This window comes from Pseudoliparis swirei, chromosome 5 (genome assembly GCF_029220125.1).
Source record: "Pseudoliparis swirei isolate HS2019 ecotype Mariana Trench chromosome 5, NWPU_hadal_v1, whole genome shotgun sequence".
NCBI lineage: Eukaryota > Metazoa > Chordata > Actinopteri > Perciformes > Liparidae > Pseudoliparis > Pseudoliparis swirei.
The window spans coordinates 12,322,682-12,346,995 of NC_079392.1; the positions used below are offsets into that span (position 1 = coordinate 12,322,682).

Below are 24,314 nucleotides of genomic sequence, written 5' to 3' on the forward strand. Positions count from 1 at the left end.
TTGGTGCAAATCACACAAAGAGAAATGTAAACAAAATGTACACAGAATTGATATGAGGAGGAGGAGGAGGAGGAGGAGGAGGAGAGTAGTAGTAAAACTGCTAGACAGGTTATGTTGACTCTTGTTTCCACGGTCTGGTCACTTATTGATTGTTGGATAGGTTACTGTCAGGGAACCAAGTGGAGGTCGTGTGATCATTATAGCTGAAGTAAGTCCACGGATGTGAGGGCTTGGTTCACTGCGGCCCTGTTGGGCATTGCATCTTGTACAGAGTAATGCTGTTGGTAACCTCACCGTCTCAATTGTATTTGTGTTCAATCTCCACGTCACCATCATGCTCTGACAACCTTCACAAAATCTACTTTTTCGATTCCCTCTCCTCCCCCCTTTTAAAGGAACATCATTCACATTTTTTATTTCTATTTTCACTTGTTCATTTCTTTTTTTCCCGGTCTTCAAATGATTTTGCATTGTATATAAACATGATTGCTGTGAACAGTGTATGATAAAGTTGCACCCATTTACAAAATCTTCAATGGGCAGTAGTTCAGTCAGTGTCTCTGAAAGTTGAGAGTTTAGCGTCAAATGTTTGTGTACACTAAACACATTGTCATATATGAAATAAACATGGACATTATGCAACAGGAAGTCAAGGACTCATCTTCTTTACAGGACTCCAGTTAAAAAAACGGGAACGTTTGTGTCGCTTTTCGAGAACACGGAATGCGACTGTGTTGCAAATGTTGCAATGGAAGCAGAATCCAGAGTGTTGGGAGTCGGGACTGTTTCACATTGCCGGTCTTTATCTTTACTATTTAAAAAAACTATATATAGGAATATTTAAAATATATATTGGCAATAGATAAAATGGTCAGGCTTATGTAAACGTTGAACTAAATATTTTGGGCCGTTTCCTGACGGGTCCTCGACTCATTTCATTGCAGCTTTCCCTTTAAGACATCCAGCAGCCCGGCGGAGCAGCGCCTCGCCTCATCCACAGCTAGCTAGCGAATGATTGACATCGACTAGTAGCCCTTCAGGACGCCTCCGCATCACTGCCCAAGGTTAGCCACGCAGCCGAGACTCTCAGCGCTCCGGGTCGCACGAAGGAGACCGTACCCGTCTCCTCTTGAGAGCGGACAGCACGATAATAGTGAAATGCACTCCTGCTATCAAACACCAGTTAGTTTGCAGCACTAGCTAGCGGTAGCTGCAGTTAACTAGCAGATGTTATCCACAGTAAAGTGTCATTAGCTGGCTTAACGTATCCCCGGACTTAGACAATGACCACGGAGCAGGCGGCTTGCTTTGATGTAGCAGATGCACGTTTCCTGTTACACGGTTGGTACTAAGGAGCGACCCGTCCCGGGGTACCGTCGCTGAAGTAATAACGTTACCTGTCACGTCCGCTGCGGACCGACAGCGGAATGACGCTAAACCGTCTGGTTATGCTGACGCTTACGTCATTAATGTTGGCTCCAAATGTGTAATGGACCCCTATTTTAGAGACACACAGGTGGCATTACATTGCACACCACGTGGTCTGATAACGGAGTATAATGTGAGTACAGAAGCCGAGCTTCAGTTCCACCTGCTGTTCCACTCGCAGGCATCATGGGGAGACCACCTCTCCAACTGTCCAACCAGCTGCCAAAACAGAGCAAATTAATAAATAAATGCAACCCCAACTGATTTAAAAGTTCAGAAATGTAAATAGACGTTTCGCTGTAAACGAGTTGTATAGTATTTAAATCAAATTAAAAAATTGGAAATATTGCCTGGCTAATAAATCTGCAAAGACATCCTGCTAAATGTTGTATCTCTCCCTAGGAGCGTTATGGCCAACCAGTCTGATGACGTCACCTCGGCAATGGGTCACATCTGCAGTGGCCCTTCCTTTCAACATTACTCAGAAATGAATCTCGACAGGTCAGGTGGGGAGGTTTTGATTTGGGTTGGTGCCGTCAGTCGGCAGTGGAAGGCACTATGACATTGATTTGATAATGATGCTCTTGATGTTTTGTGAATGTGTGTTGTGTCGGCTCAACTGAGGACATGACATGAGAGAGTTCTGTCTCAAATGTGATGTAGGATCTACATGGACTACAATGCCACCACTCCCCTGGAACCACAAGTGATCCAGGCCATTTCTGAAGCCCTTCAGGATGCCTGGGGAAACCCGAGTAGCAATTATATAGCAGGTGAAGAATACTAAAACCAAGTTACCAAAAATGCCATTGACTTATTGTTGGATTTGGAAATGAGGTGTGTGTGTAAATGGACCTGTACTTTTATAGCGGTTTTCTTCCGACCACTCAAAGCGCTTTAACACTACATGACATCATTCACACACTGAGGAGAGGATCTACGGCTCCACCTGCACATCAGCAGTAACGAACATTCACACACCGGAGACACGACTACGGGAGTAATTTGTGTCTTGCCCAAGGACACACCGACATGGGAGAGCCGGGGATCGAACCACCGGTCCTCTGATTGAATGACGACCCTGCTCACCACTAAGCCACAGTTGCCCCACAGTTGTGTGTGTGTGTGTGTGTGTGTAGCAATTTTGTTTAATGACCTCATGATTCCTTCTCAGCACCCCAGCAATAATGTTGTATCTTAGCGTGCAACCAATAAAAAGGTGCTAAATCAATTTTATTTGTTCGTAGGCGCTAAAGCCAAAGCAACAATAAATCAGTCCAGAGAGAATGTGGCGAGGATGGTTGGAGGCAAAGCAGAAGACATCATTTTCACGTCAGGTGGAACGGAGGTAGGTGGGACTTTTCTGTCTTTCTCTTGTTTTGTGTAATGCTGGAATATGATTTGTGCAGAATTGTAATGTCACAGGGCTCTCAAGAGTCACGCATTAAGCGTGACAGTCACGCATTTCGGTCTTAAGTCACGCACTCCCGCCACACATCGTATTTCTCACGCTGAAAAAAACTCTCGGCTATTTAATGTTTTAATGTGCCGCACCGCGCAAACATGAGCCACGCTGCCCTCACCGTGGAGGAATCAAGCGCTCCCCTGGAGTTCTGCTGTGAGGTGCCACTTATCAGTCAATCAAAAAAATGAAATGGGCTACACAATAGCCAATCAGAAAAAAACCATATCTGTTGTATCTGGGTAAGATTTAATCCAGCAACCAATGAAAATAAAGCATCCTGGAATTGCACGCGGGGGGGGGGGGGGGGTGATGATGGATATGTCACTCTTGCCTGTCTTCAAAACTTGAGAGCCCTGATGTCACGCACGCCAGTGTGGTTCATAGCAAACCAATCTTCCTCCAGGCCAATAACATGGTGCTGCACACGGCTGTGGAGCACTTCAGGAGAAGCCGTGTGGGACACCGGAACGAAAGCAGTGGCCTTCCTCACATCATCACCTCCAATGTGGAGCACGACTCGGTCAAACTAGTCGCCGAGCACCTACAGAAAGAGGGCGTGGCAGGTAGGAGGCCGCGCTTCGTTTGAACAACTCGTCCAAAGTCACGTCTCTGCGCTGCGTTCTTGACCCTGTGTTTGTCATAGACGTGACATATGTGCCCGTGTCAAAGACGACAGCCCGCGTGGAGGTGGAGGACATCATTGCTGCGGTGCGTCCCAACACTTGTCTTATCTCCATCATGCTGGCCAACAATGAGACAGGAGTCATCATGGTAAGCAGACAGTTGCATCAGCTGGAAAATCCTTAAATGTATTGTGAATGTGATACAATAAAAATCTAAAAAAATTTAAAAAGTGCCCACATTTACTGAATCTCCTTCGTCTCTCCAGCAAATCCCGGAGATCTCTCAGAGAATAAAATGTCTCAACAAGCAGCAGGAGCGGCTCAGGATCCTGCTCCACACCGATGCCGCTCAGGCTCTGGGGAAAATCAGAGTCGATGCCTGTGAGCTGGGGGTGGATTACCTCACAGTCGTGGGGCACAAGGTCAGGCACCCGTCGGATAAAGTATCTTGGTTAAGCATCACGAAAAGGGCGACATGATATTGAACAGTCTTGTGGTACTTCCAGTTCTACGGCCCTCGGATCGGTGCTTTGTTTGTGAACGGTCCGGGAACGAGAACGCCGCTGTATCCGATGCTGTTTGGAGGAGGACAGGAGAGAAACTTCAGACCTGGGTAACACACGACGTTGTCCTACTTGAAGAGAGATCAATACATGTAGACATTTGCATCAAACAATGGCAAAGATCTCAATAAAGAGGTCTATTTTCTGTCTTTCTGAATATTACAGCACAGAAAACACAGCAATGATTGCTGGTTTGGGAAAGGTATGTTTCCTACTCTGTATGCGTGTTACTGGAATTTACTTTATTTCAGTTTTAGAACATTCTCTCTTCCGCTGAATAATGTTTGACTCTAAATTAGTTTTATGTGTGTGTATTTTTATATGTAATAATGCATGTATTGATTTATTGTGTGTGTTAGGCTGCAGAGCTGGTGACCTCTAATCTGCCAGATTATGAGAGTCATATGCAAAGTACCAAACTTTACTTGGAGGAACGACTGAAGGTAAATCCGATTTTGTTTTTGGAGATGATGTTGTGTCTGTGATATTTGTCAATAGTAACGTCAGCAGTTTCTGGAGTTATTGAGGTTATTGTCTGCACCAGGAGATCATGCGCTCGTGTGTGTGTGTCTGTCCACATCTAATCTCACTAGCTGCTGTCAGTCTGATATCTTTTGTGCCCATTTATGATTGTATGCTCAAGGACCTCTCGTGGTTGAGGTGATTCACAATTTATGAGAAACCTGTTGACAGCTCACTCATCAGCCCTCTTTAAGTGATCACCAACTGCTTCAAGAGGCAATCAGCTAAAAACAAGCCTTACCGTGTCCGTTACAGGTGGCCACATTTATGCCTTTATCGTTGCTCAAAAACTGGCCTCCATAGAAGAGTTTGGTCTCATTTGACCTGCAGTACCTGCAGATGAATTACTCACCTGCTGTGTTATGATCCACTCAAGTTGGTCTCAATATGAGATGATTATCACATAATATGAATACATAAAAACAAAGTGTTCCGTCAATGTGTTGTCCTTTTCAGGCCGTCTTTAAAGACAAGCTCCGCTTCAACAGCCATTACCCCGGCTCCGATATCCTCCCGAACACATGTAACGTGTCCATCCTGGGCCCTACATTACAAGGTGATGTCATTGCTCCTTCCGTCTCCCCGCTATGTCTGTTTTAGCCGATCCTCTAACCCTACACCAATGTTTGTGCGAGGCAGTTCATGACCTGCGCAGGGCTATTTGTAAGCCACAAAGGCTTTGAATGATTAATATCTATCTCTCTTTGTCTCCCCTGCTTTAGGCTGGAGGGTATTGTCCAACTGTAGAAGGCTGTTGGCCAGCGTTGGTGCCGCCTGCCACTCAGACAGTGGAAACAGGTAAAAGAGTCCCTCTTTCACCCCGTTACTCTTTTATGTCCAGTCGCCATATCGATCGCAGTCCACATAACCCCCCCGGCCCCGCACTGTGTCCGTCTATCAGGCCTTCGCACATCCTTCTGAGCTGTGGCGTCCCCTCAGAGGTGGCAGCTGGTGCCCTGCGGCTGAGCGTGGGCAGGGCGACTACCAAAGCTGACGTGGACGCAGTTGTGGAGGACCTAAAGGAGACCGTGCAGCAGCTGGAAGAAATGGACTGATGGCCTCCATGTGCTTGTAGGTCAGATAAGGTCAGGCGTGTAGAATTATGAACACGTCATGTTATTGGGACATTTAGCTGATCATGCAAAAAGAAGTGTAAGAAAAATAATAAAAAGGGAAGAACTTGAATGTACCCTGAGGGGTGATGTGATGGAGGTGATGACTGGACTCGGCTTCTATCACATCATGTGTGGAGCTAATTAGCTAATTGGAGGTGTGTGTGTGGTGGGGGGGGGGGGGATGGAAATATACATGAATATAAACATTTTAATATTTTATCTCGTGTGTCGATACTAATCATGCAAATGTATCATTCATTTTTTTAAATAGTTGTAAAAAAATAACATCGCTATCCACCGCACACTGGCTCCGACTTCTCCCGTTACTTAAGTTCCGTGCCGCCTCAGCGCCCCCGTCTCCAGTGAAGCGGCGGCGCGTGTGCCGGCATACGGTCACCGGCACAAAGGATAGCGGGGAGGCCACGAGCGCTGCACCTACACCCGTCTTTCATTACCTTTCTTACTCTAACCCCCCCCCCCCCCAACAACCACGCCGGGCAGCTGGCGGTCTGCTCGGGTGTCACTTTCCTGGCTCTGGAAGACGCGCACGAGCGCACAGGGTTGTATTTGTTGTTGTTCTTGAATGAGAGTCGAGCATGAGCGAGAAAGCGATGCTATCCAGGCGAGAGCCAAAGAGCTCCGGGGAGCCCGGGGCCACAATCTACTCGTAGCGGACCCGGGGAGGGGGGTGGGTGGAGGGGATGGTGCTTCATCGGGCCATCCGGGCTGCGCGAGCGGGGGACCTGGCGGCCCTCAGGGAGCTGGCGTCTTACGGTCACCTCTCACCCGTAATCGCCGACGCGCACGGCGCGGGCCCGGTGCACCACGCGGCGAGGTGCGGACGCCTGGAGTGCCTGCAGCTCCTGGTGAGCGAGCTGGGGCTGGTGGCCGACGCCCGGGCCTCCAACAGGGCCACGCCAGCGCACGACGCAGCAGCCACCGGCCACGTTCGGGAGCTGCAGTGGCTGGTGGACTTTGGAGGCTGCAAAGTTGAGGTGAGTTTATCCACTGGGAGCATCTCTCCACTACAGAGAGCTCAGATGTCGTGGAGAGATGCCACATGTACAGCTCTCCGTTTGTGTGCGTGAGCCTAAACTCAGGAGATGGCTTCAGATCTAACTGATCCCAGAGTGAGGTGACATCACCGCAGTTGTAAACAGGTACTGCACACTACGATATCCTTTCAGATGTATTACCAGCTGATTACATCATGTGGCGTTGACTTATCCATTAGGAGTATAAAGCATGCGTAATTAGGTGCAGATGCTCCAGGGGAGCGCTCACTGAGCTCAGCTATTAGCAGAGAGTCACGTCTCCTTGCATGTGAATCTCTGTTGTGCCTCAGAGTTACACAGCTCTATTGTTAAAGAACAGGATGTGGCGTAATTGTTTCTTCACTGATTATTAATGGATCCAAATGTCTTAATTGGTTGCGCTAATGAAAGTGAAATAAATGCCCCAAATAAAACCCCTGAAAGTGAAGTACGTCTATTACAGGAAGCCTTTACAGTGTGTTCGTGTTTCCAGGACCGGGATGCCGCCGGCGCCGCTGCCCTCCACCTCGCCGCCCGGTTCGGCTGTGCGGAGGTCATCCGGTGGCTGCTCTCTGTCGGAGGAGGGGCGGAGGTGGAGACGAACTGCGGGGCTTTGCCAGCTCACTACGCCGCGGCCAACGGAGACCTGGCCTGCTTACAGCTGCTGGTCCAACAGGCTCCAGGGTCAGTTCACACAATTATACATTTAAAAAAAGCTGAGCTCATTTAAATCAAACTTTTATTTCAGAATCAAGGTCCAGATAGTACACACCATTAAAATAATAAAATACATACAAAATCACAAGTAAAATACACAGAACTACAAATGCTGAATACAGCTGTTCCAATGTCCCACCGCTGGGAGCTACTAAACTTTATGTTTGATAAAACTCTAATGATTTCATTTTTAATCCGGCAGATACATTTATTCAAAAGATGTCTTGATCAGCTTGGAAAGCATTGACTCCCACAGCCACAAACATTTCACTGACACTACTCCATCTCGGTCTTCAATAATATTCGCACGGCATCATTATGGACTACTCGAAGTCTCTGTAGGCTTGCTTTTTTGTAGTTAGACCAAACATATGTGTGCGTGTGTATGCATGTATGTATATATATATATATATTTAAATTACCTAAAATCCATGTAACTGATACTTACCGGGACGCCCACCCTGTTGTTGGTCTGTGTTGGGGTGCATACAGCTGTGTGGACCGACAGACGTTCACCGGCGCCACCCCGCTCTACCTGGCCTGCCAACAGGGGCACCTGCACGTTGCGGAGCACCTGGTGAACGACTGCGGCGCCGACGTCCACCTGAGGGCCCACGACGGCATGACCTGCCTGCACGCGGCTGCTCACGTGGGCCACCACGCCGTGGTGGTGTGGCTGGTCAGTAGAGGAGCACCCCGCACGTTTCTTGCGACGTGAAGACGTGCTGTTCTGTTCAGACTCCGCTTTCCATCCTTTTTCACTCACCTCAAAATAGGTAACGTGCACCGATGTCAGCCTGTCCTGCCAGGACAGGGATGGAGCCACTGCTCTGCACTTTGCTGCCAGCAGAGGGCACTATTGCATCTTGGAGAGGCTGCTTCAGAAGGGTTCAAAGGTCATCAAGGATTACTGGGGAGGGACCCCACTTCACGACGCTGCAGAGAACGGAGAGCTGGAGGTTTGGCTTCTTTCTTTACTTTGAGTGATTCTTTTTTGTTTGTTGTTTTATTTTGTCTAAATACACCACACTCTTGTCATAAAGCTGTAGATATATTGTTTCTTCTTCTTTCAGTGCTGTAAAATCCTGTTGGCCAATCAAGCAAACCCTTCAGATCATGACAGTGACGGGTTCACAGCAGCGGACTTGGCGAATTACAACGGACACCATGAGTGTGCCAGATATCTCTGTGCCATGGAGACAAATGTAAGCTCCCTCACCAGTTTCACGCCACGCGTTCTCCTCTGTCCTCTCTTTGTGGCAGCACCTCAGCACGTGCATCGAGGCTGGTTTGTGGTCGACAGCAAACATCTGGGAGGCCTTGGCGAATAATTGTCCTTCTTCTTGTTTGCGTAAATCGTCAGGTGCTCGAGCGCCACTTTCCGAGGAAGTGGAGGGCGATGATGGCTTTTGGCCCATGGTGGCCTTTGTGTTCGGCGAGGCGCTCGTGGTGCCGTGAGTCCCGGAGGAGATTTGTCGCTCTCAGCTTGCCACTGAGGGCTCTCTGAGTTAAGCCCTTTTGTTTAGTGCAGAAACAACACGACACACCTTAATATGGCCGATGATTGTTTTAGAGATCACATTGTTTGTGTCTGGCGTCAGAGGGTCAAGTTAAAGACCAGCCTGCCTTTAACTCAAATCACCAGTTTGATGTGTGAAGACTCTTTATATCTTGAATTGTTCGTTTTTTCTTTCGAACAGCGATGCAATAATTAGGTTTAGAGCATGCCAGTCGATACCGGTGCAGAAGGAGAAAGCCCACTCCATCAGCAGACTTGTTGAGCCTGAAAGCCTCGTGGCCTGTCCTCGTTTCTCCCCGCCGCGCTGCACTCACTGTGTCGCCTGACAGCGCAGGCGACACAGCGATGTACGCAGAGAGTAACGAAAGCTGTTGGACCAATAAAGGCCATTAATAAGTCAGCAGAGAAGAGCAGCGCTCAAACGCCAAGAGGAGGAGTAGGATGATAGGGAGCCGCTGTGCTCCCCCTCTTCATAAATAATCCTCCCTTCAACAATGGGGAGCTAATTAGCGCAGAGGGCCCGCCGCGGACGCAGCCGCTGTCGCCTCCAACACCAACTAAGGGCCTATCGGTTACCCCTCTCCTGCGGCTCAGGTGGAGGCCCCGGGGCCTGAGCCCGTTACGAGATCCACAAGCTTAAGTTTCAGCGTTTTCACCGTTCTGATGCCTGGAACCGGCAACTCTATCCCTCCGCAGACTCGGGGAGCAGGATGTCACTGACAATCAAACACACGTTTGATTGTGTGTCATGTTTCTTTTCTTCTTCTTTGTTTTTAGTTTTTCCAGTGACATGGAAGTCCGACGATTGTCACCTCAGGATGTTGTGTAAGGATGGGAGCAGACAGAAAGATGCATCTGGTTTTTTGGCAACGTATGAATGGGACACACAGGCCGAGGCTCGACGTGCACACAGAGGGGGGGTCATCTCATGGAGAACCTGAACCGGCAGTTAATTGATTTTATGCCCTCGTAATATTTGGATGACCGACTATGTTATACTTTTCGAACCCGCCGCGTCGCAGATGTGTCTGCATGCTTTAATCATATTTCTGTTTCGGGTTTGTGGGTCACGGGTTTCGTCCGTTCTAAAGTGTCAGTCCGTCATTTCTGATCAGGCACCCACGTGGGTTGGGACCTCGAGCTGTGTGTTTGGCCACTTGGAAACCGCTCACAGCGGGTCAGACCCCGCTGTACCACACTTTACCACACTATGTACAGTGGTTTTTTAAATATTTTGTTCACATTTCTATTATTATTACTGTTATTATTATTATTACCTTCGCATTGAAAATGCGGAAGGTTATTTTTTGATCGCCGTGTATTTATTTATTTATTTGTATGCGTATTACTCGCATAACACAAAAAGTATTAAACCGAATCGCATGAAAGTTGGTGGGATGATTGGTTATTATCCGGGGACCATTTGATTAGATTTTGGGATCGATCGGGTCAAAGGTCATGAAAAGGTCAAAATCTTCTTGAATCGCATGAAATTTGGTGGGATGATTGGTTATTATCTGGGGACCGTTTGATTAGATTTTGGGATTAATCGGGTCAAAGGTCAAGGTCATGAAAAGGTCAAGATCTTCTTTTGACCATAGCACGGTAAATTGTTATCCAATTGGCATGCAACTAATGCCAAAGTGTTCATAATTCAATGCCCAATCTTGTGATATGCGAAGGTATGCGCTCTACCGAATGCCCATTCTAGTTATTATAGTGTGTTTGTTTTGTATCTCTGCTGACTCGGAGAGCCCTGCAAAAATAATTCCGATGTGTCTGGACTGCTGGTCTAGGCACAGATGGCAAATAAAAAACCTTGAACCTTGATCTTGCATCTCAGGAACAGCTGCGATCAAATAAACAGCGCATGGCCGAAGGTTTACTTCATGCACACACACACACATTCGTGGCTTTTGCGCTCCATCCAAAGCGATCGAGCCCAAGATACTGTCGTTTGAGAACAGTATTTTTAGAACACTTGGACCGAGGAAACACACTGTTGTGTGATTCATCAGTATGAAGAAGAAAAAAACACATGCTTTAGTGACTTCTATTTGTGTTAATAATAAAATATCTAATCAACATGATCACTATTTAACATCTATCAGATTAGTTTTGATAATAGTCTCCTGAAGCCCCCCATCCTCTTTCACACCAGGCGTGTTGATCCTTCTCAATCTCACGAAGCCCGGCCGCATCACGTTTACATGTGTGACACAGATGGGGAGATATTTTATAGAACTATAAAATCTATATCCTATATTATATCTGTACATTATCCAACTGTTAAAATAAGGAATGCCATGGTTAATAGCTGTAGAGCTGGAACCGATGTGTCTATTAATTAATTCAGTTTATTGGGGTCTCCAAATAAATCTGCAGAATTCTTCCGTAATCTTTTTTTATTTTTTATTATTACACCTGCAGTACAATTTCTTGCCGCTTGAGTTTTTATATTATTTGATCTTGAATAGGTAAAGCAGCCATTTATTTATATATAGGCTCAAGATTAAACAAGGCGATGCGGAAATGGCATTAAAATGATCAGGGAGCATTTAATTATGCACAAATTCACTCAGAGATTTTGTGAAATGGGTCGCGATGGTTTGTCATTTTCTAAACGTGGGTCCCCAGATGAAGATGGAGTTCTACAACATGAAACCTGAGATCACTTGGTTTTGTAATATTGGTCGGACAAAACAAAATATCAGTTGGGCTTCTAGGAAATTGTGATTGGACATTTTCTGACATAAATAATAATAAATTGATAATAATAAATCAATCAATAATGTAAATAATAGTTAGTTGTAAATTGGGCACAGTGTGTTTCCATTGTCCCCCCCCCCCCTCCCTCACTAAAAACCTCCTCCCAATTGTCCCAAGTAAAGCACCTGAACGCCTGTCTCTTTTCCAGCTGCTCCTTCGTGTCTATTTGTCAGTCTTTTGGTGACACTACCAGGTCATCCTATCCTATCCCTTAATTATTAACTGTACGCTCGGATCAGAGTTTATTGTCTGTCTGGCATCCCTCGGCCACTGGCAGGGATGCTCGCGATGTTATCAAACGAGTAGTGATCTTACAAAAGTGTTGCATCCACAACGTGGAGTGTCCGCCCGGATTACCTGGCCGCAGGAGTCTCGCTGTGCAGTGATGTCTGACCCGAGTGCACTGGGAGGATTGGTCCAGGTCAGTAGGTTTTTAGGTCGGTTTGAAGATTATTTTCATTATTTGTGTTTGTACTTTCGATTGCTGCTTTTTGCTTCTTTTGACTCCTTCATAGTTTTTCTTTGAGGGTTTGTCTGTGAGTAAGCTGGAGAGTGGTCTTGTAACGGGAAGGGAACATTTAGTGAGTTCTATGAAAGAGCCACAAGATATTTTGGCAATGTTCTACCTATTTTCTGATCAGCCGTGGTCTCTTACGTTAGGCACGACTCACACTCGCTTTATGTTGCCATTGTTGATTTTGTATTTATTTTTTGCAAATTCCTTTTTTGATCCGTGTACTCTAAATGTGCTTTTTATTATCCAGTAACTGTTACAATGTTCCATAATGAAGGAGACAAATATTGTCATTTGTCTTCAGCTACGGTGGATGCAAAAAAAAGAAAAAGTCGTCAAAAGCACAGCGTCCGTCAGTCTCGAGCATTTGCCTCCATGCAGGAAACCTGAGAGTATTTTTAACGTGCGAGTGGACGTCTATTTACACTATAGTGTTCTGTGTATAATGTACACCGGCTGTATACATTCCACATTGCAATTTATCACCTGGAACGTGAATATTTCATGTGGGAGCAGGTTGTTTTTGGCGACTTCAGAACTACAAGACATCTCTTTAAATACACATGGTGTTCTGAAATGTCGGGCCTTGAACCCGAGGAGGGAATCGCCGGCGCTGCGTGTCCCGGCAACGAAGACGAGCTCTGTTTCTTAACTCTTGGCTCCCGGTCTGCTGGGATGGGGCTGTTTGTGGTCTTCGAGAGGGGAAGTGGATCCAGGGCCAAAACAGGGCTCGGCTATCTATATCTGCGTGGCAATTGTGATGGGGTGCTTATGAAAACCAAATGCTCTCAGGCCACTGGATCTAATTAAACACACACTTACACACACACACTCACAGGCGAACCGGTTCATCATAGCTGCTAGGACATTGAACTGTTACGAGAAGGGTCACAAAGGAATCAGTTCCCCCTCCCCTCCCTTTGTTTATCTATTTACCGATTGCACAACTTCGGGGAAGTCGTTTCCTCCGCCCGAGCGGTGTCACAGCATATTTCGTGCTGTTGGACATCAAAGTGCCGTGTGAGAGGAAATGGCACGGACCACCTCACGGACACAAAGCACAACAGCATGCAGCAGCCTTATTATGGCTGCCTTTGATGTTAGGCGTACTAATAATGTCCTCGGAGAGCTGAATTTGATATGCATTCTGCATGGAGTGCATGAGGACAATGCAGGTTCATTAGGAGGGGGATCTAAATGTTTCCATACATCCGACATCCTCCCGAGAGCGGTGTGAAGCACTGCCAATTATCGTGGGCTGCTTGCTGGTCCTCAGGCTTTAAATGCTCTGATGTGTTCCTTTCAATCTCGTATGTTTTGAGTGTTGTTAAAGTATTGTTTCACCGGCATTATGTACATTTTTCACGCTGACCTGGAGAAAACAACTCGAAATATATGTTGTCTTTGACAACAAATGAGTTCATTCAGGTCATCCATCAGGTTATTTCTTTTCCCCCAGTACAACAATAAATGTCACTTTTTGTTACTCGCCTTGTTTTTTGAATGAAATAATAACAGCATAACTAAGTATCCAGAATAATTTGTCAAGTCAGATGTGTTGTGAAAATGCAAAAAAAAGCTTACAAACCTCTCTCTAATCAATATGAAGTCAAATGTACAGAAAAGACACAAACCAAGTCTATCGTTGGAAAGCGAGACCTCGGGTCACCCTCAGTGTCACAGTAGTGATTGTCACAAACACTTCTTTCTGGATGTCTTTGACCAGGGAGGACGTTCCACCGCAGTCGGTGTGATGAGACGGACGCTATTCTCTCGTTAAGACACCGGGATGTCATTTTGTTGACGATTGAGAGTTTTTTTTCTGGCACCATTTTTACCAAAAAAGTGTTGCATTTCCTAATATTTGGTCCTCGGAAATCTGAGAGCGTATTTAACGTGACTCTGTCCTGTTTGCAGACAGTCTGCCAAGATAACCCCATCGAGGTCACCGCTCCGGGAGAGGAGGAGGAGGAGGAGCTGAAGGTGAACTTTGTGTTGACTCCGTGCAGCAGGGATGACTACTACGGTGGCCTGAGTGACGCATGCAGAGACAGTTACAGCAGTGGCACAGCCATGGACAGTTTAAAGGTAAACCTCCATTTTCCTGATTGCACCCAAAGCATATGGTCCACCACCTCTTGTTTGTTGTTTTACAAACTAGCAACCTGAAAGCGAGGAGACCCCACAGGCGAGGTACCCTCAGCCCCTTCCTGCGACTCCCCGGCCGGAGAAAACCACTGTCAGCAGAATAGGGCAGGTTCAAATCGCAACATCTGGTGAGATGAAAAAACATTTCTGTTAGTGAAAGTCAATCTTCAGTGTAGGGGGAGGACAAATAAAAAGTGTGTGTGTTTTTCAGTTATTAAGGGTTTCAGTCAATCCAAAGCCGCTGGGAGGGAGATAATCACAGCTGCCGGCAAGTCGATGTTGCCTGGTGCAGACCTCCTGGCTGGAAGAAAACTCCTCGGCGACATGAAGCCCATTAAATCCTTGAAACAATCAGCGATGTCGGGAGTCTTCACCGGACAGGCAGTAAAGGTTTCTCACGTTGTACGTCCGACCTTTTTGCGAGCGCGCCCTGTCCATAGCTTTAAAAAAAGCTGTGGCATCTGTCTGTGCAGAACAAGATGGTGGTCCTGCCCACTGAGGAGGCCAACCTGTCGGACATCGACTACCTGGTGCCCACCCACGACGAGCGAGGCCGTCCCATCGCTGAGTGGAAGCGGCAAGTGATGGTGAGACAGCTGCAGGCCAGGCTGCTGGACGAGGAGGACCAGAGGAGGAAGGTAACGTCTCTCCGGAAGATGAAACGGGGATCCATTGGCAAAAATGTTTTGATAATTTATGGATCGATTGCAGCCCCCCAAAAAAGTCAGTGGTGTATTGTGCAGACCCTTAAAAACCAATGCTTCGGAGCACAACTTCAGCTCCAAAAAGGGAAAATTGTAGTCTACTTTTGAGATGCGACTCAAAATGTCTTATAGTATACCTAATACTTAAAAAAAATGTAAATGAAAGAAACAAAAACAAAAGTCAAAACAAAATCCAAATTCCATCATCATTTAGTTTTAATTGCATATAACAAATCACTGAACACATTGCTCGCCACTTCATATCTCTGAGGTTTGGATTGCAGTTTTACTGTATCATTACTCTTTCACTCTTATGCCTCAGCCACATGAAACAGAAAATATATATCTTTTAAGTTTGAATATGACATCCTGCATGTTTATCTGCACGCTGTTTGCCTCTCCTCTGACAGGAAAATGGGAGTAGATATGCCAAAGTCAGCTGGAGGTTCTCCCAAGCCCACAACGCCATCCTGGGGCCCTCTGGTGAGCTGCTGACGGAGGACGACCTCATCTATGTGGAGCAGCAGATTGCCAACGTCTCTATGCAGAGGAACTGCGAGGGCTACGAGCTGGAGCTGGCCCGTCTCGCCGAGGAGCTCAGGCACATCCTGCCAGCCCCCATAGTGAACATCACCGCCAACACGCAGTTCAGAAAGAGTCAAGTCCCCCTGCCCGTGTGGTGTGGCCGCATCTCGGGCATCGTGAAGAGCATGTCTCTGCTCATGACCAACCTGACGGACCAGCCCAACTGCAAGATGCCCAACACCGACCTGATCACCGTGTTCTCTCAGACGCCCGACCGGCAGCACTCCACCAGGGGACGCAGGGAGAGGATAGAGGATGAGATCCAACAGTTCGGGGTGTCCGTGCGGACGCTGAAGTCCAATTTTGAGACACAGGACTCACCTCCGTCCGATGAGCCGGAGGAGGTGTTAAGATCTCCCGTGCAGCTCGATGCCACGGAGTCCGACAAAGAGCCGAAGGTGTTGACTCCGGCCCCAGAAACCGACCAGAACGATGACTCCGGCATCGACTACGATGAAAACGTTGCGGACGTTCTTGAGACCACCAGCCTGAGGAAGGAGCGCATAGTCGTCTTGTTCTTGGGCCACTGGAAGAAATCTGCCTACACCGTGTCCCTGAAGAGCAAGGATACAGCGGAGAGGAAGATGAGCGTCGGAGGCCTGGAGATGGGCGATAAGTCCGGGCCGGGTCGCGGGAGCAGCGGGGAGAGCGCCCAGTCGAAGATGATGAACAGCTCTCTGGGACACTTCTTCAAGCAGAGGAGTGCTGTCAACAAGATGCTGGGAAACTGGAGGAGCATGATCTCCAGCGTCCCGTCCAGACAGATACGCAGGTAGGGCACGGCGTGACCTTTCATATACATCTTCACCAGGTGGAAACCTCTGGCTCCGCTGAGTGTATTCTGAGTCTTAAAACCTGCATTCTCTCTACTAACCAGCAGGGGACAACTCCTCCGGTTGCAAAAGTCTGTTTGTATAGAAGTCTATGAAAAGATGACTCTACTCCTTTCTTGATTTATTCCCTCAGTAAACATTGTAAAGATGAGTTTATGGTCTAAATCTCAATTTCCAGTCTTCTCCAATACAGCTTGATGTTCATTTAGTAAATTATGGTCCATTTATGGTCAAAGAGACCATAAAGCAGAGTTGCCATTTTCCAAATATTTGTTTTTACAAATTTGGTGTAGATAGTACCACTAGCATTGATGTATGGTTGTTTGTTTATTTTTATTAGAAAGAAAAAACATATTAATGCGCCAATAAACCCGCAGTCTATGTAATATTAAAGGAGCCTCTCATCGTGACGAACCAACGACAACTTTGCGAGGAGTCAGACTCACTTTTCAAATGGATGCCGATTTTGCTCAATTGTTTGCTAACATGTTATTTGCTTCTTTTACACGCTAATAAGTTACTTTGCCCCCAAGTGGCCAAAAAGTAAATTAATGCAACTTAAAAATCCTAAACTTTTTGTTCAGTTTGATTTTAATTAAAAATGATCTTGAATAAGGTGTTGTTCAAGATCATTTTCCAATCAATGAACATGTACGTAAATGGCTTCAATCATTCAGCAGAATTTGTGATCTCTGCTGTCGACTGTCGTGTTGATACAACCTCGAGTAACCATTGCGTGGCCCCCACAGGCTCCACAGGCAGAAGGCCCTCTACTCCCCGGAGCAGTTCCTGCCCCGTCTGGGCGGCGTGCTGGTGGAGTACGACAACCTGACCCTGGATCTCTTCATGCTGGGCTACTTCCACATCCTGGAGTTGGAGCTTCCCGTGGACGAACGCAAAATACGGCACCTGCTGTGTTTCGAGGTGTTCGACCACGTGGGGAGCTTCCCTTGGGAGCTGGTCAGGGATTTCCACAGGGCCGTCATCCAGGACATCGAGGCCGGCAACCGCGAGTGGAAGGACGGCTTCGACGACATCAAAGTGAAGTTCTTTGGCGACACTGTGAGTCCGACCGAGAGCCCCGTAGAGGTGGTGAAACACACCCTCCCAGAGGTTAGACAGGTCCCCAAGGTCATTGTGCAGACGCCTACGCCGGACGAGGGCATGCTCCACGGCGGAACGGACATTTCCAGTTTCAGCAATGATGAAATCTGCAAATACATCGACCGCAGCTTTGCTTTTTGGAAAGAGAAGGAAGCCGAGATTTTTTATTTTGAGTAGTTGGTGGTGTCATCTTTTTAATATCTTTTTGTATCGTTTGTAGTTGTATTACATTAGGGCTGGGTATCAAATCTAAATACTGTTTGAATTATGAATTTATTTGTCAAGTACCGAAAACTAGCGCAGAACGCTGAGCCAGACTCTTAGCCATGTTTACTTCATTTGACCAGATATTGCCTGATGTGAATTCAAATTTTGTTAATTTTTTTTACGGTATTTTGTTGTGTTAACTCATTCCATTTCTATGTGTTTCATAGGTTCGGACTTTGTTTTTGAATTTAAAAAAAAATATTTGTATGTTTATAAACAGTAATATAAGATATTTAGTAGTTATTTTGGTACTGCGATTGAAGATTACATTTCAATGCGTTTCATAGGTTTGGACTTTGTTTTTGAATAAAAGAAATTATTTGTATCTTTATATACAGTAATATAAGATATTTAGTAGTTATTTTGTTACTGCTATTGAATACTCGGATCTGAATAAATTGACAAATTATTTCAAACCATGCCCAGCCCTATGACAAAAGCCAGAGTGCCGATACTTGTGTGTGTGTGTGTGTGTGTGTGTGTGTGTGTGTTCCTGAGAGTAAACATCTTTCCAAAACAAACTAGAAACTAGAATTCTTGATTTGGTGGGAAGAGGCCCAATCCTGATGTTGTAATTCTCTGACTTTTTGTGAACACTGATTTCACTGACATCTTTTCTATTTTTACCTTTTTACCGTCCTTTTAATCAAACCGCACATGTCCTCACACTTGTTTAGCCACACAGCACATAGTTGTCATGTGATTTAAATGTCGTAACTTACCAAAACAAAGTCGGTACTACGTCATTTCTCTCCGCTGCTCGCTCCCAGACCTGTAGAGAATACTGTGTGCCTGTAACAGCAGCTGTGGGTCCCATGCTTGTTTGGAATCTGACTTCAGCACGGCGTCACTGTCAGGCCTAAAAATAACTGAAAGACAGGCAGCTCGTCCCAGTGACTTGGCGAAAGCTTTTCAACATGCTGCCCACTCGGTGTTGATCTCACTCGCCGCTCAGCTACAGATTTTCTTTGTTGTTGCTGGATACAAAGATGACTCTTTATTCCGTTCTCTGTTTCTGTGGTAAGTTTGCTGCTGGTTTTAATCGTTTCATTTGTACCGGATTTCATGTCGAGAAATGTGGTGTGTTGTTGGTGTCGGAGAGGATCGGTGTCATGCCGTCATGTGATTTCTAACAATGAGCCAAAAGTACAAGACAAGAAACCTTTTTAAAAATTTGGCTCAACGAAGAGAAACTGTTCTAAACTTAAAGCGTTCACTCAAATTTATATTGTACAATTGAAAAAAAAAAATTGTTATCATTCTTTTTGAATATTTATGTGTTTTCCTCCACCTCCAGGTAAGCTCTAAACTCGACTTGACCATCCCCCGCTGAAAGACGGTTTGACCCCCATTCTGACCTGCAGTTGACCATGGTGCGCAACGTGGACGACCTGGACTTCTGCCTGTCCTCCCACCCTCAGAGCATCCTGGAAGGGTTGCGCTCCCTCTGCTCTCACCCCAAGCTGGTCGATGTGACGCTGTGCGCGGGCGGCCGCGACTTCCCCTGTCACCGCGCCGTGCTGGCCCTCTGCAGCGCGTACTTCCACAGCATGTTCTCGGGGGACTTTGTGGAGAGCATCGCGGCACGCGTGGACCTCGGCGACGTTGACCCGGACATACTCGGCTGCCTGCTGGACTTTGCGTACACGGGCAAGCTGACCATCAACCAGGGCAACGTGGAGGGACTGATCTGCACGTCCAGCCGGCTGCAGTTCCAGACGGTGAGGGCCGTCTGCAGCCGCTACCTCCAGCACCAGATCGACGCGACCAACTGCCTTGGGATCCTGGAGTTCGGTGCGATCCACGGATGTCCTGAGGTGATGGCCAAAGCCAGGGCCTTCCTCTTGGAGAACTTTGAGGAGGTGCAGCAAGGGGAGGAGTTTCTGCTGTTGGGACGGGAGAGGTTGGTTGCGTGCCTGTCCGACGAAGGGCTACAGATCCGGACAGAGTGCACCCGCGTGGAGGCCATCCTGAAATGGGTCCGGCACCACAGTGAGTCTCGGCTCTGCCACCTCCCTGAGCTCCTCACCTTGTCCCGGCTCCCTCTACTTGGCCTGGACTACCTGGCCGACACTCTGCTGAAGGACAGTCTGGTGCAGGCTTCTTCCAGTTGCAGAGAGGCGGTGGAAAAAATTCACAGAGAGGTGAGTGAGTCCCACCGGTTCCTTCTTTTCTCTATTATCTTTGTTTGTAAAATCTTGAGTGGATTTCCAACAACCATCACGCCTTTTGCTTTTGCTAGAAGATTGACATGGCGCCGGAATACACGGACAGAGTCGACTCCATGAGTCCGCAACCAAACCTGGAAGAGGTTCTGTTGGTCATGGGAGGTCGCTCACTGGATGACTCGGACGATGAGGACGATGAGGATGAAGAGGACAGAGACCCAAGGCTGGTGCCCAGGAACTGTGCCTTCTACAACACAAAGACAAGTATGAACCTTCTTTGCACATTTCAAAATGTCAACTTTGTTTACGTTCAGAATCCATTTCACTGCAGAGACTTGTCCATCAGATTACCACTCAAAAAGTATTGAACCGAATCGCATGAAATTTGGTGGGATGATTGTTTATTATCCAGGGACCAGTTGATTAGATTTTGGGATCGATCGGGTCAAGGTCAAAGGTCATGAACAGGTCAAAATCTTTCGCAGAACTCAAAAAGTATTGAACCGAATCGCATGGAATTTGGTGGGATGATTGTTTATTATCCGGGGACCAGTTGATTAGATTTTGGGATCCATCGGGTCAAAGGTCAAGGTCAAAGGTCATGAACAGGTCAAATCTTCTTGAATCACATGGAATTTGGTGGGATGATTGGTTATTATCCGGGGACCATTTGATTAGATTTTGGGATCAATCGGGTCAAAGGTCAAGGTCAAGGTCATGGAAAGGTCAAAATCTTTTTTTTTACCATCGCACGATACATTTTTGTCCAATTGGCATGCAACTAATGCCAAAATGTTCATAATTCAATGCCCAATCTTTTGATATGCGAAGGTATGCGCTCTACCGAGTGCCCATTCTAGTTTGCATAGTGTTTTTGTGGAAACATGCATCTAGTTCCCACTCACTCGAACATGAACCCCCATTTCTTTCTGTTCCTCTGCAGAACAGTGGCATGAGCTCCCGAACTTCCCCAACACCAACAAGTGGGGTTACGCCCTGGTCTCCCTGAACAATGACGTGTACGTCACAGGTGAGTGAGGTGCACGCCACACAGGAACTTGAGGGGCGAAAGTCAAACGATTGCTGATAAACGGTTTGGAGCAGAACTCATATGAGGAATGTGAAACCAATGTCAGGCTTTCAGAGTGCTCTTGTCTGTCTGACATAGGCGGCTCGCGAGGCTCCATTACCAACACCTGGTCCACCACAGAGACCTGGAAGTACATCACAAGAGAGGGGAGGTGGGTCACCGTGGCACCCATGCTGCTGCCTCGCACCAACCACACGTCAGCGACGCTCAACGGCGAGATTTACGTCATTGGAGGTGAAGCGATAAATACAGATTCAGACTTTGTGTCTCTACTTTACTCACCACACTCAACATGTGCCTCCCCTCAGGTACAACGTCGAACCGCGTTGAGGTTGAGCACTACGACCCATACAACGACACCTGGACCTTGACGTGCCCCGCTTTGAAATACGTGACTAATTTCACCGCCACAGCGTGTCACGGGAAGCTCTACGTGATCGGCTCGTGCGCTGTGAAGTATAACGCTTTGGCCATGCAGTGTTACAACCCTGTTATAGGTAAGGATGAGCGAAGCTAACCTCCCAGTGGGGGCAGCTTTTCTTTTTTTTCTTTTTCTTACCCAATTTTTATTTGCAACATTGATTAAGAACATTTAAAGAATGAAACACATTTGCAATATTTAATTCATTTAATGCAGTCCTGTTGGTGAGCTCAATTTCTAATAGCTTCTACTACCATTTACTTGCTATTTATAGTATTTCGACCTACTATTATACCAATACATGATGGCGGCGCGCACGGACGCAGCGGCCCCTCTCTGTCCTGACCATTTGGTGTTTTGTTCTGTTTCTAAATGTTTGTGCAAAAGTTCGTCCAAAAATTGTTCGTCTTCGCCTCGTCTGTCTACGTCGGAACACTATTTTTGCACTTTATGTTGTCTATATGTTCACAAGTTTTTTACTATTTTTGCACTCTATGTTGTCTATATGTTGCACAATTCACTTTATGTTGGACAGAAGAGAAACGCAATTTCGATCTTCTGTATGTTTGCACATATGGAAAATTGACAAATAAAACTGACTTTGACTTTGACTTTGACTTTGAAATTATTGCTTCAAAGTACAATTCCTCAAATGAAATTACATCGATAAAGCACCACATAACTACATATTTAAGTATTTCTTTCAACATTAAGCCAAACCTTTCTGACCTTTTGCAACGGCAACCTCAGATCTGCCGGCGCCAACCCCCCCCCCCATCCGACTGTCCAAGCATTGAAGGGGCCCATCTCCATTGCTGCCCCCCCCCCCACCCCTCTGTAACTCTCTCCCCCTGCACCTCCGCCACTTTCACAACTGCACTTAAAACTCATCTATTTGCGTACCGTGACAGACAGATCAGCCCCGTGTCTACTTCCAGGATATGGTTAATCCTTACACCCCAGCCCGTTCACTGTGCTCGGCATCAACCAATCGACTTGTGACTCCATCACTTCGAGCTAATCACTGAACAAAATCAAGACTGTTTGCTCTCCTGGCTCCTCAGTGGGGGAACAAGTTCCCCACTGACATCAGGACAGCAGAAATTCTCGACATCTTCCGCCTGAAACTAAAAACACATATTTTCCGACTATACTTTGAATAAAAAAAGATTAGCACTTCTGTGGCACTTGAATGGCACTTACTAATGGTATTACTTATGGTATTTTTATAGTTTGACTTTCTTGAAGAAATGTTACTTTCTTGATTCTTGTTGTTCTGAGTTTGTACTCATGGTTGAATGCACTTACTGTAAGTCACTTTCGATAAAAGTAACAGCTAAATGACGTGTAATGCAATCTATTTAAATTTCAGGTGTGATGCTAGTTAACTTAGTTTTTGTTTTGTTTTTTACTGTTATGATGTCATCTTTCTGCCTTGTTTATATTGTTATGGCTTTTATTGTTTATGTCTTTACCATGTAAAGTGCCTTTGAGTGCTCCTTTTAAAGTCCTATACAAGTCAAATGTATTAGAATTTATTATTATTTATTATTATGAGGCTCTCTTTCCCCATGTGTTGTTGACGGTTTATCATTATTGATAAAAACAGCAGTTTTGTTTTTCCCACCAAATGATCAGTTAAAGGATGTAATAGTGTCCCCATATTGTCATTTCACCTTTAGTGTTGGCTCAAGATTAAGTAATCTGTTAAACAAGTTTACAGAACCCAAACATTATTAATTCTGTATGATTTTGTATCTTCTTTATTCTTTCTAAATCATATGTGTGTTTTTTGTTGTTGTTTTTACAGATAGCTGGAGCAACATATGTTCACCCTTCATCCCTAAGTATTTGTCCTCTCCTCGTTCTGTCTGTGTGGGCGGGACTATATATCTGGTTGCTGACAACACTAAGAAAGTCTTCACTTATGATCCAGAGGCAAACATGTGGCAGAAGGTGGGCTTCGATATCACTGCTTGTCATAACACAATAATATCAAAGGCTGACGTAGTTGTTCTTTATTCGTCTTTTATTTTGCCCCTAGCTGTATGTTGACTCTCCCCTCTCTCCTCAGGTCCAGCTTCTTCACATGCTCCATGAGAATGGCGGCCTGGTAACGCTAGATGGGAAGCTGTTTGTGACCGGGGGTCACTGGAAAGGAATGGAGGGGGACTACGGGGTGGAAGTGGAGGTTTACAACCGAGCGGCCAACACCTGGGAGGTGGAGTCCTTCCTGCCGAGACTTTGGTTTTACAGTGGGGTCTGCACCATCTTCCTAGACCCATCCCAGTGGCCCCAGCTTTTCCCCCTTGATTCAACATAATGTCCTCTTGTCCTGATGGGACTAAACTCAGGGTTGAGGAGTTCACAGAGACATGTTCCTCTCACAACGATGTTACAATGCAAAAGAGTGTTATTGTACCCTAGAATAGTGGGTTACATGATATCCAGGGCTTCTTAGCTGTTGTTAGAGTGCTGCTTGGCTGCTGAGCTGGTTACTTATACTTTGTATCATGTGTTTGAGATCTAAATTCCTTTGTGTGCTTGTAAATCATTAAATCGTTGGAGAGTAAGTATTGTTGTTATTGGTTGTATATCACTGATTTGGATCTGGAAATGCTCAAATTGATAATAAAATGTGCTCCTCGGAACTGCTCCACCAGATGTGCCTCCTTTTTGGGGACAGTAGGCTACTGTTCACTTTGCCTTGTAGAGACCATGATCA

The 24,314-nt window shown here is 46.2% G+C and overlaps 3 protein-coding genes across 8 annotated transcripts; all 3 read left to right on the plus strand.

Moving 5' to 3' along the window:
• The first annotated feature begins 973 nt into the window (after positions 1 to 973).
• On the plus strand, positions 974 to 5,786 carry scly (selenocysteine lyase). 3 transcript variants are annotated; one of them, XM_056414200.1, is made up of 13 exons: positions 974 to 1,064; positions 1,831 to 1,929; positions 2,092 to 2,201; positions 2,676 to 2,776; positions 3,297 to 3,456; positions 3,537 to 3,664; positions 3,783 to 3,938; positions 4,023 to 4,129; positions 4,245 to 4,281; positions 4,439 to 4,522; positions 5,058 to 5,157; positions 5,324 to 5,399; positions 5,503 to 5,786. In XM_056414200.1, exons 2-13 carry the CDS (start codon positions 1,838 to 1,840, stop codon positions 5,654 to 5,656), a joined length of 1,305 nt encoding a protein of 434 aa, XP_056270175.1. In that variant the 5' UTR covers positions 974 to 1,064; positions 1,831 to 1,837; the 3' UTR covers positions 5,657 to 5,786. The 3 variants fall into 3 exon arrangements, with proteins under 3 accessions (XP_056270175.1, XP_056270176.1, XP_056270177.1); XM_056414201.1 differs by lacking the exon at positions 974 to 1,064 and adding an exon at positions 1,240 to 1,341; XM_056414202.1 differs by lacking the exon at positions 974 to 1,064 and having other exon boundaries at positions 1,848 to 1,934.
• A 616-nt stretch (positions 5,787 to 6,402) lies between these two features.
• Positions 6,403 to 18,431, plus strand: LOC130193614 (espin-like protein). 3 transcript variants are annotated; one of them, XM_056414194.1, is made up of 11 exons: positions 6,403 to 6,711; positions 7,244 to 7,434; positions 7,960 to 8,146; positions 8,244 to 8,426; positions 8,541 to 8,672; positions 14,187 to 14,357; positions 14,431 to 14,545; positions 14,629 to 14,807; positions 14,891 to 15,055; positions 15,532 to 16,478; positions 17,289 to 18,431. In XM_056414194.1, exons 1-11 carry the CDS (start codon positions 6,418 to 6,420, stop codon positions 17,818 to 17,820), a joined length of 3,096 nt encoding a protein of 1,031 aa, XP_056270169.1. In that variant the 5' UTR covers positions 6,403 to 6,417; the 3' UTR covers positions 17,821 to 18,431. The 3 variants fall into 3 exon arrangements, with proteins under 3 accessions (XP_056270169.1, XP_056270171.1, XP_056270172.1); XM_056414196.1 differs by having other exon boundaries at positions 14,629 to 14,801; XM_056414197.1 differs by having other exon boundaries at positions 6,619 to 7,434.
• On the plus strand, positions 17,513 to 24,246 carry klhl30 (kelch-like family member 30). 2 transcript variants are annotated; one of them, XM_056414199.1, is made up of 8 exons: positions 17,513 to 17,601; positions 19,208 to 20,054; positions 20,153 to 20,342; positions 21,022 to 21,108; positions 21,247 to 21,402; positions 21,477 to 21,665; positions 23,400 to 23,545; positions 23,664 to 24,246. In XM_056414199.1, the coding sequence occupies exons 2-8, from the start codon at positions 19,281 to 19,283 to the stop codon at positions 23,910 to 23,912; spliced, it is 1,791 nt and encodes a 596-aa protein (XP_056270174.1). In that variant the 5' UTR covers positions 17,513 to 17,601; positions 19,208 to 19,280; the 3' UTR covers positions 23,913 to 24,246. The 2 variants fall into 2 exon arrangements, with proteins under 2 accessions (XP_056270174.1, XP_056270173.1); XM_056414198.1 differs by lacking the exon at positions 17,513 to 17,601 and adding an exon at positions 18,497 to 18,930.
• The last annotated feature ends 68 nt before the right edge of the window (positions 24,247 to 24,314 follow it).